General features: G+C 39.0%; 1 protein-coding gene across 34 annotated transcripts in view; it reads right to left on the minus strand.

Annotated features, from left to right (window-relative positions):
- The window catches only part of MAP7D3 (MAP7 domain containing 3), a 71,202-nt gene that overhangs the window by 27,141 nt on the left and 31,437 nt on the right, over positions 1-12,624 (minus strand). For 13 of the 34 annotated variants that reach the window (XR_014834711.1, XR_014834714.1, XR_014834716.1 and 10 more), the window contains 4 exons: positions 6,458-6,553; positions 1,298-2,409; positions 632-762; positions 170-372 (listed from right to left, as the gene is read on the minus strand). Coding sequence is in view for 12 of the 34 variants with exons in the window: in XM_085006718.1 (XP_084862844.1) it covers positions 170-372; positions 632-762; positions 1,298-2,409; positions 6,458-6,553 (1,542 nt within the window). In the remaining 22 variants the exon portion in view is untranslated. Of the gene's footprint in view, positions 1-27; positions 376-631; positions 763-1,297; positions 2,410-6,457; positions 6,554-12,214; positions 12,342-12,624 lie in introns of those variants that run through there. The other 21 variants (XR_014834710.1, XR_014834712.1, XR_014834719.1 and 18 more) reach the window with 4 other exon arrangements.

Consider the following 12,624-nt stretch of genomic DNA (forward strand, 5'->3'; position numbering starts at 1 on the left):
AGCAAGAAAAAACAAGCAGTATGCCAATGACTGGTGAAATTCTCTTTATTTAAAAGAAAGCTTGCTTCCTAAGTTCTCTGAACTGGGAAATAAAATGAAGTTGACCATTCCCAGGCTCACTTAAAGTTTCCTGTGTTGCTGAAATGAACTTCTTAGTGAAGGAACTCACCTTCACAGATCATATCCTTTTGGCTAGCAGCCTCGGAGCTCTTACTGGTGTTAGAAATGGCTTCACTTTTCATTCCAATAGTACCTGCATTTTGTGCCAATGGGGTACGCTGGATAGGAATTACTTTATAAGAAAAAGAAAACTGGGCCGCTGGTTTTGACGTGACAGGTGAAGGTGACAGGAGGCGATTCTTTTGGATTTGCCTGCTGGGAAAAAATAATAGTTAATGGTGGAAGTTTGGTATGGTTTTGCAATAAATATGTACCGTGTCTTAGAATATAATGTCTTGATATTATGATATATAATGATATTTTATAATAGACAAAGGTAAATAGCACTTTTAAAGGTTTTCCCTTTTATATTTACGTTACCATGCATACTACATTATTTATAAAATACTGATGTGAAGTTTATTTTGCGAAAATACCTACCGGGATAGCTGTAAATAAGCCACTTACTTACCTAGCACTGACGGGAGACGGCGGACGCCACCTGCTTGTGGGAGAAGAGGACCATCTGTAACAGGGTATCTGCGACGGTGGTAGGCGCGTCTTGGGAATAGGCTTTGAGGCCTGTATATCTGTTTCTGATTTCTGAACAAATCAACACAATAAGAAGTTACTAGCACCACCTTTTGCAGCTGGCTTTTCAAGAGAAAAATATTCTGAATACAATACAATCCTAGTTCCTTCAACTCCCAACTTTCCTTTCATGCATGAGAATTAGGTACAGAGATAGGTTCTTCCAGACCAACAATTTATATTACACAATTCAAGCAGGTCATAAAAACAATTTAGTATTCTTTTACCTCAAAACCTAATTTTATTTCTAAATCCTAACTGAGGTTTGCAATAGTTCTCAAAAACATTCCTTCAGGATTCAGAAACATAGTTCATATAAACTGCTATACTTTGTCCCTATTAAAAATTAAGTAATATTCCAGCTTTGGGGGAAACTCTGGTACAATGATTATCAGATAATTTTACTTCATTAAAGTAAATTTATTTTATCAAAGAATGCTGTTAAGTAAAAAGTTGCTTATGTTGTGAAACCTGACCTGTCATAAACTACACAAGTAAATATACAGACTTTACTAGAAAATCTGTCAATGAAAGGCACTTGACGAACCTGTAGAGAGTCTTTCACTTTGGCCTTGGAAGATGTTTTCCTAGTCACCTCAAGGGAGGCCTCAGGGAGTCCCTTCACATTCGCCTCAGAGGGCACCTCCATGCTCTCCTCAGGGAGCATCTTCACACTCGCCTCGGGCAGTGCCTCGAGGCTCTCGTTCTCCTCAGAAAGTGCCTGGAGGTCCTCGAGGTCCTCGTTCTCCTCAGAAAGTGCCTCCAAGCCCTCGAGGTCCTCGTTCTCCTCAGAAAGTGCCTCCAGGCTCTCGTTCTCCTCAGGAAGTGCCTCGAGGTCCTCGAGGTCCTCGTTCTCCTCAGAAAGTGCCTCCAGGCTCTCGTTCTCCTCAGGAAGTGCCTCGAGCTCCTCGAGGCCCTCGTTCTCCTCAGGAAGTGCCTCGAGGTCCTCGTTCTCCTCAGGAAGTGCCTCGAGGTCCTCGAGGTCCTCGTTCTCCTCAGGAAGTGCCTCCAAGCTCTCGTTCTCCTCTGGGAGTGTTTCCATGCTGGCCTCAGGGGATGTTTCCACACTAGCCTCAGATGACACCTCTGCACTCACCTCAGAAGAGTCCGTGCTCACTTTGGGGGATGGGTCCACACTCACCTCCGGGGACGAATCCATGCTCACATCGGAGGAAAGATCCACATTCGCCTCAGGTGATGTTTCCACACTCTCAGGGTATGCTTCAAAGTTCATCCCAGGGAGCACCCCATAGCTCATCCCGGGAAGCACTCCGTAGCTCGTCCCGGGGAGCGCTTCGTAGCTCGTCCCGGGCAGCGCTTCGTAGCTCTCGTAGCTCGTCCCGGGCAGCGCTTCGTAGCTCTCGTAGCTCGTCCCGGGCAGCGCTTCGTAGCTCTCGTAGCTCGTCTCGGGGAGCGCTTCGTAGCTCGTCCCGGGGAGCGCTTCCAAGCTTACCTTGGGAGATACTTCAACGCTCACCTCAGGAGGCACTTCCACACTCGCCTTTGGGGGTGCTTCCACGCTTGTCTTGGAGGGTGTCTCTACTTTCTCGTGAGGAGGCATGGCCACTGTTGACTTGCAAGGCACTATGGTACTCTTCAATTCATGACTGCTGTTGCTAAGCAGGGGCATTCTTACATACTGGACTACACTGTGGATGTCTGTGGGTAAATGAAGACAGAGAGTGAACAGCTATACTGCTAGAAATCTGACAAGACAGAAGTGCACCAGGTAGCAGTATAAGAACAAAATGAGACTGCGTTCATTAGGAAATCACAGGGGTTACACACAACACAGAAATGTTTAGTGATCAGAGATAGTGGACTGAAGTGACACTTCAGAAGCACCACCACCAAGAGAGGCATTGTGGAAGCAATAGTACACTCCGGATGAAAAGAAAATGCTTTTCTAAAGCTGATGTTTACAATAAGCCATTTCTATTTTAAACACAGTAAAACTCAGAATGATTTTCATAGAAAATTATAAGAACTTCAACACTTTTTAAAAGTAACCTATAGGAGTTCCCCTTGTGGCTCAGTGGGTTAAGAATCTAACATAGTATCAATGAGGATGCAGGTTTGATCGATCCCTGGCCCTGCTCGGTGGGTTAAGGCTCCAGCATTGCTGCAAGCTGCAGCATAGGTGGAAGATGTGGCTTGCATCCAACACTGCTGTGGCTATGGTGTAGGCTGCCAGCTGCAGCTCCGATTTGAGGTCTAGCCCAGGAACTTCCATGTTCCACAGAAGTTCCATAAAAAGAAAAATAAATAAATAAATGTAATCTATAAACAACATCACCAGGGCCAGGGATCTTAGCATTACAAGTGATTGCATTAGACACACTATATATAATTGTCTTACAACAGACTGCAGGATTTCCCTTATGGCTTAGCAGGTTAAGGATCTGGCACTGTCATTGCTGTGGCTTGGGTCACAGCTTGGGTTCGATCCCTGGCCTGGAAACTTTTACATGCCATGGGTGCAGCCCTCCCCCTCCCCAAAAAAAGAAAAAAAAAAAGGGAGTTCCTGTCATGGCTCAGTGGAAACGAATCTGACTAGCATCCATGAGGACGTGGGTTCGATCCCCAGCCTTGCTCAGTGGGTTAAGGATACAGCATTGCTATAAGCTGTGGTGTAGGTCACAGACGTGGCTTGGATCTGGCATTGCTGTGGCTGTGGTGTAGGCTGATGGCTGTAGCTCCGATTTGACCCCTAGCCTGGAAACCTCCATATGCCATGGTTGTGGCCGTAAAAATAAAAAAACAAAAGTTCATTATAAAAGCAATAAATACTTAGTTTAGAAAAAAAATTAAATATAATTCCATTATGCTAATACCCACTGATAATTGAATGTTTTTCTTTGCATCATTTTTTTATAAAATGAGATCATAACTTGCTTTTGTTTAAACTCTATATATACCCTTTTCTATGTCCAAAATTGCATTTTATTACTCTTAATGACTGCCTCAGTATAGTTCAAATTTTGTGTTGAATGTTTAGATCATATTTTCAGTATCATAAACAATGCTGTAGTAAGTAACTTCATACATTTTCATTTATTCATCTGATTTGTTCTTAGGGATAGCCTAGAAGAGAAATTACTAGAACAAAGATTATATACCTTTTAGAATGGCTTTTTTTTTTTTCTGTCTTTTTAGGGCCTCACCCGCAGCATATGGAAGTTCCCAGGCTAGGGGCTGAATCGCAGCTGCAGCTGCCAGGCCTATGCCACAGCCACAGCAGCGCCATGGGTGGAATCCCAGCCGAGTCTGCAATTTACACCCCACCTCACAGCAACACCAGATCCTTAACCCAATGAGCAAGGCCAGGGATCGAACCTGCAACCTCATGGTTCCTAGTTGGATTAGTTAACCACTGAGCCACAACGGGAACTCCGTAAATATTTTTTTAAAAGATATTTGATGGCGGCTTTATTAAGACTTGACAAATATAAGACTTGGTTATTTTTAATCCCTCACTTTCGGTAGAGAAAGCATTTTACTTACTATATGTATGTGCCTGAATAATCAAGTATTAAACACTGACAGTTTGTGCTACAGAAAATATAGTATAATATCGATTCCTTCCTTTCTCACAATTATTTTGAATAAATATAAGTTGGTTCTTCAAATGTGTGATAAGGCTAGATTTCTAATAGCTATAGAAATTTAAGACAAAATAATTGAGTTTTTTGATAGGCATAATACATTAAAATGAAAGTGATTAGAGTATCTTACAATAAAGTAGGGGGAAACTGGCAGAGAATAATCTGCCATGCATTTAACTAGGCATAAACAAAATTAGGAATTTGAACCAAGAGAAATAAAGCTGCATTACCACAAAGCCCATGACAGCACTTTGATTTACTAATCTAATGGCTATTGACAGGAAAAAAAAAGAGCAAAAGGAGTGGGGATATATTCTGGAAAGGAAAAAGTGGAGGAAAAGAGAGAAAATGGATGGGCACAATGCATCAGAGCTCTCCATTACTGAGGACTTACTACGTAGAGGCATGTCTAACACGAAATGCAACGAATAAATGAGAAAATCCATATAACCCTGAAGATGTTTTATTTTACCAACTATATTTACATTCTTAATTAAAAGCTAAAGAGCCAATCAATGTTATTCTTTCACATTTCAAGAAAAAAAAAGAAGGGTGGAGTAGGAGACCTTCTCCTTTGATATTATTTGTTTTTCTGTATTTTTAAAATCCAATACTTTTCACAGTACTGTGATACATTTAAGCACAGGTCAAGAAACCCACAGTTTTAAAATTTAACAGCAACCAAACTCTCTATCTCATCCTATAAATCACCCAGATAACTGCTCTACCATGCTAGAAATCACAAAATAAATAAGCAATATAAAATGTTGGATAGAATCACTCATTTGCAAAATACTGACTCGAATTATTTTTATGCCTTACTATAAAAAAAACGATACAACCTACTTTTCAAGCACAAATACTAACACTTTCAGGCTTTCCACCCCATGCTTGTTACCTGGAGTATCACTTTCAGAAATTAAAAACAAAGTACTTTTGCTCATGGCTACTGACACGTTTGTTGAGATGAGCAGGCAACTGGTTAAATTATTCTCCCAAAGACTAGTATATAGCTGACAAACTAAATGATGAGAACAAACAAAAAAGATTCAATGTGAGGTCTCACAGAGAAATGCAAAGCAAAGAAAGAGTGAACTGCTGCAAAGGGTAACTTTCCCAGCCTAAAAGCAGAGGCGGTGAGAGCCACACATACATAATAGGCTTGAACACTGCCTCCTGATGGACAGCACTGCTGGAGAAGAGAGGACCTGAACACAGGGCAGAGGCCCCAGCACACCATGATAAACCCAAGGCAGGAAACTAGGTCATGTACCTAAGAGAACCGTACCCAATGCATGGAGTCTCTATGGAGGGATGCACATGTGGAGAAAAAATGTGTACATGACAGAGTGACATGGATACCTACAGATAGACGCCACTGACAGTCACGATGGTCAAGTCCATTGCCAAAGCTCCAAGGGATTGAGTGATTTATTTTGTTAAAAGTATATTTTGCTGTAAATAGCATGCTCCAATAAATTTTTATGTTCATAAAGATCCCTGTGACAATGACATTTTGTTACAACAGGATTTGACCTGAATCAATTAAGTGGTGAGTCTTCTATAAGTGGATGGTTCGGTATAAAACAGAAAGGAACAATCATGTCTCACAAAGAAAATTTAGCAGGGAAGGTATTAGAACCACTTTAAATAAAGAAGTATTTCAGTAATAATTATGAAGTCTTGCGTGTAGTAATCAGCAGTGAGAAAATACAGCCAAAGGCTAGATGCGGATTATGCTGTGAGCAACAGAGCAAAACTCTGAAGTTCAAACCGTGGCCGGTCACATAGAACTTCTACAAGCAAACTGATAAAGTGTTCGAAGGGAATCAAGTGCTTCAGGACAAATCTGTCTATACTGACATTCTATGGTCTAGTTCCTCAGCTTCATCACAGACGCCTTGCTCAGAGGAGGGCACAAATATTATGTTTCACTTAAAGAGACTCTTCTGGCTTCAGCCAAATAAGCATGGCGCCAAAGTACATTTTTTAGTTAAAGAAGGGATATTTTGGCTTCTAACTTTTTGGAATGACTTAAGCAGCTCAATGTTGACATAAAAACACTTTAAAACCACTGTTTAAGATCAGTACATAGAACTAACCAGTTGTTTTTTCTTCTACTTGTTCTATTTCCGTAGATGAATGCGGTTTGCTACATCTTCTATTCAAAGATGAGCTTCTCCTCTTTTTCGCTGTTTCTAGAGATCAAGGGCAAAGAAATATTATTTTTACAAGCTGTTCTAAATATATTATTTCAGTAGTGAGCCACTTATTTTTCCCAAACCTTTTTTTAATGATTTTTATTTTTTTCCATTATAGCTGTTTATACTGTTCTGTCAATTTTGTACTGTTCAGCGAGGTGACCCAGTCACAAATACACATATTCATTCCTTTTTCTCACATTACCATGCTCCATCACCAAGCCTTTTATCTTCTCTACTTTGCTTGTAAGAATTTATTTAAATTTCAAGTATTATGTAGAGATTCTACATGTCCAAACTTAAAACTACTAAGTTACCTGAAATAAATAAAATTTAGGAAACAGTAAAAATTAAGAGGGAAAACATCTAACACTAACTGATAACATCAAAGTTCCCAAATTAGAAAAACACAACATTTAATTTTGGGTACAGCCCATGACATCTAATACTAAAATAATTTAACATTTTAGGTATTAACTAGTACTTTTAAAATAATATTGCTCATTAACATTTGGTATAGATGTCACAATTTTAGCAACCCAAACCAGTCAAAAGGGAAAATAATCTCTTTTGTATAGAGGCTTCTCCATTTCACTTGAAATATTCTGGCTCAGAATGTTGTTGATGAATGTTTAAAAAAGAACTTCTCTTTTGGAGACCTATAAATTAAAGTACATATTGAATATAGCATCGTTTGAATATTCTTGAATTGAATTGTAATTATACAGCATAAACCACAGAAGTATAATCAATTCGATCATGTGGTGAAATAACCTGTTACTTATTACCACACTGCAATAAATGACAAAATAGTGTGAACAGTTATTGTGAGTCAGCAATAAGCAAAAGAAAAAGACATTGTTTTAATCAGCCAAGATTTAAAATAGAGCTATTTAGGAGTTTCCATTGTGGCTCAGTGGTTAACGAATCCAACTAGGAACCACGAGGTCTCGCTCAGCAGGTTAAAGATTTGGCGTTGCAGTGAGCTGTGGTGTAGGTCGCAGACACGGCTCAGATCTGGTGTTGCTGTGGCTGTGGTGTAGGCCGACGGCTAAAGCTCCAATTAGACCCCTAGCCTGGGAACCTCCATATGCCGCTGGTACGACCCTAGAAAAGGCAAACAAACAAACCAAAAAAACCCCACAGGGCTATTTAAAATATCACAGGTTATAATGAGGTCCTGCTGTATAGCACAGGCAACTATATCCAGTCATTTGTGATGGAAAATGATGGAGGATAAACTGAGAAAAAGAATGTGTATATATAACTGGGTCACACTGCTGTACAGCAGAAATTGACAGAACATTATAAATCAACAATAAAAAATATTTAAAAATCACATGTTACACTATGAACTTCATTTGAGTTTGAAATGTTCACCTCTCTGGATTGAACAGGTTTCCTTTCAATCTGAAGGCATTTTACAAAGGCAAGCCACTGACAATATTGATTTTATTTTCCCAGAATCATTAATTATAGCAGTCATCATTTCAGAGTGCGCAATATACTATACCTTTAAGCAAGTTATTTCATAAAGAATCTTCCACATATACCTTTCTGTATTAAAAACTAGTAAAAAAATGATGTTAAAAGTTACTTGAAGGGAGTTCCCCTCATGGCTCAGTGGTTAACAAATCCGACTAGGAACCATGAGGTGGCGGGTTTGATCCCTGGCCTCACTCAGTGGGTTGAGGATCCGGTGTTGCTGTTGCTGTGGTGTAGGCCGGCGACTGTAGCTCTGATTTGACCCCTAGCCTGGGAACCTCCATATGCCACGGGTGTGGCCCTCAAAAGACAAAAGACAAAAGACAAAAAAAAAAAGTTACTTGGAATTGCTCCTTCAGTGTAATTTAGCTAATTACCTTGAAAGTCATCTACTGTCCCTTCTTTTTCTGTCTCTCATTAATACAGCAGGTACACATATTAATGAAAGCACACTAGTGTTTGCTCATTATATTAAACATGCAATAAACCTCTGTGGAAGAAATCTCTGTGAATTTCTCCAAGCAATTAGATAGTAAAACATGGTTACTGCTTGTGAAACAATTAAGATAAATTAAATTGAGGAGTTCCTGTCGTGGCACAGTGGTTAACGAATCCAACTAGGAACCATGAGGTCGTGGGTTCGGTCCCTGCCCTTGCTCAGTGGGTTAGGGATCCGGCGTTGCCGTGAGCTGTGGTGTAGGTTGCAGACGCGGCTCGGATCCCGCGTTGCTGTGGCTCTGGCATAGGCCGGTGGCTACAGCTCCGATTCGCCCCCTAGCCTGGGAACCTCCATATGCCGCGGGAGCGGCCCAAGAAATAGCAACAACAACAACAACAACAACAACAAAAGGACAAAAGACAAAAAAAAAAAAAAAAAAGAAAAGAAAAGAAATTAAATTGAAAGTACATAAACATGACATTGCAATGAATGTTACCTAATTTTTCTAAAGGATTGAGTTGGCGAATAATGACCGGCAAGGTGCTAGAGAAAACCTTCCCACACTAATCTATGAATGAACCTGGATAAAAGTGCTCAGGGAAAGCATATTGAGAGTAAGGGTGGAAAGTGGATCAACTGACAAACAACAACCAAAAGACTTCTCAAGTTCATCATTGGAAAATTTAAGAGTTCTGAAAGTACACATAACATAATGTAAGTATGAACAAAACAAAAATCCTTTTCAACAGTTCCTGGTGGCTCAGCAGGTTAAGGATACAGCGTTTCACTGCTGTGCACGGGTTTGATCCTGCAGGCCGAGGGCATGGCCAAAAAATCCTTTTGAAAACATTAAAGCTATAATATTTAGAGTTCCCATCATGGCTCAACAGAAACAAACCTGACTGGATCCATGAGGACACAGGTTCGATCCCTGTCCTCACTCAGTGAGTTAAGGATCTGGCATTGCCTCAAGCTGTGGTGTAGGTTGAAGATGTGGCTTGGATCCCGAGTTGCCGTGGCTGTGGCGTAGGCCTAGCGGCTGCAGCTCCAATCCAACCCCTAACCTGGAAACTTCCATATGCTTGGCCCTAAAAAGACCAGGGGGAAAAAAAAAGCTGTAATTAAATTTAGACTAAAATAGAAACCTTTCCTACTAATTTAACCACTGCTACAATTAATTAATTAATTATACTTTAAATGAGATCCAGAAACGTTTCCTACACTGGAATTTTAGAGCAATCAGCATTGCTCAAAAAAACGTCAAGGCACCTAATAATATGAAAGAAACATTTTAAATTCAAACTATAATTATGCCCATATTTTTCAATTCACAGGGCACAGAAGTGGTATTTTTTTCTTTTTATGAAAGTTTGAGGGAATGATGTAGAATATGTTTGCCACATCTTTTTCCTGCCAAGATCACTTTTGTTTTTTCCTTTAGAAAGAAAAAGGGACTTTTTTTTTTTGATGAATATGGGTGACTAATCCATTATAATTATGTCCTACAAGTACTATGTCCTACAAGCCAGAAATAGCCACTGACAAACACATTCGTGTACAGTTTTTTTAAAAAACAAAGAACACTAATTTAAAGGGAAAATGCCAGGAGTAAAACATATCTGAGGTATTCATAGTAGGTAACTTTGTTTCATTTTAAAGAATACTGCATTACCTCTACAAAGAGTTATAAAGTGGAGCTTAGCAATACTTCTCTCATTAAACACTGTTGTCATTTTATTTGCTTTGGGGGAAAACATGGACTAGTTACTGGAATTTACAATTTAAATTCCATGATCTGGAGTTCCTGTTGTGGCTCAGAGGTTAACGAACCTGACTAGCATCCATGAGGACACGGGTTTGATCCCTGACCTTGCTCAATGGGTTAAGGATCCCATGTTGCCAGGAGCTGTGGTGTACGTTGTAGACGTGACTTGGATCCCGAGTTGCTGTGGCTCTGGTGTAGGCCAGTGGCTACAGCTCCAATTGGACCCCTAGCCTGGGAACCTCCATACGCTGCTGGTGCGGCCCTAAAAAGCAAAAAAAAAACAAACAAACAAACAAAAAAAAAACACCATAATCCATCCATCAAATGACCAAAACATAAACCTTAAAAAGGCAATTTTGGAGTTCCCATCGTGGCTTAGTGGTTAATGAATCCGACTAGGAACCATGAGGTTGCGGGTTCGATCCCTGGCCTTGCTCAGTGGCTTAGGGATCTGGCATTGCCGTGAGCTGTGGTGTGGGTTGCAAATGTGGCTCGGATCCCACGTTGCTGTGGCTGTGGTGTAGGCCGGTGGCTATAGCTCCAATTCGACCCCTAGCCTGGGAACCTCCATATGCCGTGGGAGTGGCCCAAGAAATGGCTAAAAGACCAAAAAGAAAAAAAAAAAGGCAATTTCTTGGAGTCTTAATTACAAAACCAGGAAGGTAATTATGCTTGTCTGTCAACTTAGTGAAGCCTATCAATCTGTCCACTGCTATACATATGCTATTATTTTCCTTAAAAGAAGTAATATTCATGAAACCTAATGGAATGAGTTTACAGGTTAGATAGAATATGAATTAGTTTTAAAGTAATTTACTGTGCCACTTAATGGCTATGTCTTTTGGTCAAAATGTTTCATATTTTATACTGATAAAAATATAAAACAGTAATGACCATCTCTATTACAAAACAACGTGATGCTCTTTTGAAACAAATCTAAATGTTCTACAATCTAAATAGGTGGTACTGTAGAAATACATGTAAAGAATGGATTTCACTGGTTTGAAACACAGTAGGATACATGAAATAACTACTCACTCTTGGCAATAGAATTTTGAAGACCTGCAGGTGACATTTGCTTGTGTAAACCAGAAGTCCCCTCTTTAAGCTTTTCAGTTAATATATAACATGTATTGGCTGAGAAAATATATAATGTCTACTGACCTCATATTTTAAAAAGCCTTATTCGCTGAAACAAAATGAGTTCATGACATAGTTCTATGGAGCATAAACATGCATTAATTACGTATACAAAGTTCATTGTCGTCATTCCTTAAATAAAAACTATATCAATTTAACTTACATTTTATGAAATTTTGTAGAATTATGTCCATACATATTTTTTAAAATAAAAAGTTAAAAATAATTGGAATAACAAGGTCCTATTACATAGCACAGGGAACTATATTCAATGTCTTATAATAAACCAGAATGGAAAGGAATTTGAAAAAGAATATATGTACATATAACTGAATCATCAGTTATATGTACACACAGTACATCAATAGTAAACAGGACAATTTTTTTTTTAATTTGCACTGGATAAAGCTGAGAGAGCTATTAATTAATTACTAATCATTTTTATACTGATTACAAGTTTAAATGGTTAAGATTTTGGATATAGTGGATAAAATAATTATAAAATCTCACCTGTTTCTTCAGCAATTTTATGACATTTATTTTTAATTAATTAATTAATTAATTTAATTTTTGGCCACACCCTCAGTATGCGGAAGTTCCTGGGCCACGGAAAGAACCTAAGCCACAGCAGTGACAACACGGTACCCTTAACCCGCTGTGCCATGAGGGATCGCCACCTGACACCAATTTAACTGCAGCCAGAGTACATGGCAGTATTTACTAGGAATACAAAGCTCACAACCTTGTTATAAATGCAACCTTACACGAATAGCCAGTATTTACATATGAACATTACTGAACTTAAAAGTTGAACAGTTGTATTAATTACCAGTTTTATCCTCAGAATTTATTGTGGAAGAGCTGACTGCTGTCCAGCCTTCCCATGACCATCTTTTTTGAAAATCAACACGGTTGCTGCTGCGTTCCAATGTACGATAAAAGACGGCTTTGAATTTCTATTTAAAAATAAATGCCAACAAATTTTTACATATGCACTATATGGTTAGCACGATTTTGATCTGTGGGTTATAAAACACTCCCAAAACCAAATTCTTCTATCAGACATATTTTTTAAAATAAAAAGTTAAAAATAATTGGAATAACAAGGTCCTATTACATAGCACAGGGAACTATATTCAATGTCTTATAATAAACCAGAATGGAAAAGAATTTGAAAAAGAATGTATGTACATATAACTGAATCACTTTGTTGTATATCAAACACTAACACAACATTGT

This window comes from Sus scrofa, chromosome X, assembly GCF_054392235.1.
Source record: "Sus scrofa isolate SSC_HxYL_T2T_F1_AM1 chromosome X, Sscrofa_HxYL_maternal_Yorkshire_Landrace_v2.0, whole genome shotgun sequence".
NCBI classification, from domain to species: Eukaryota; Metazoa; Chordata; class Mammalia; order Artiodactyla; family Suidae; genus Sus; species Sus scrofa.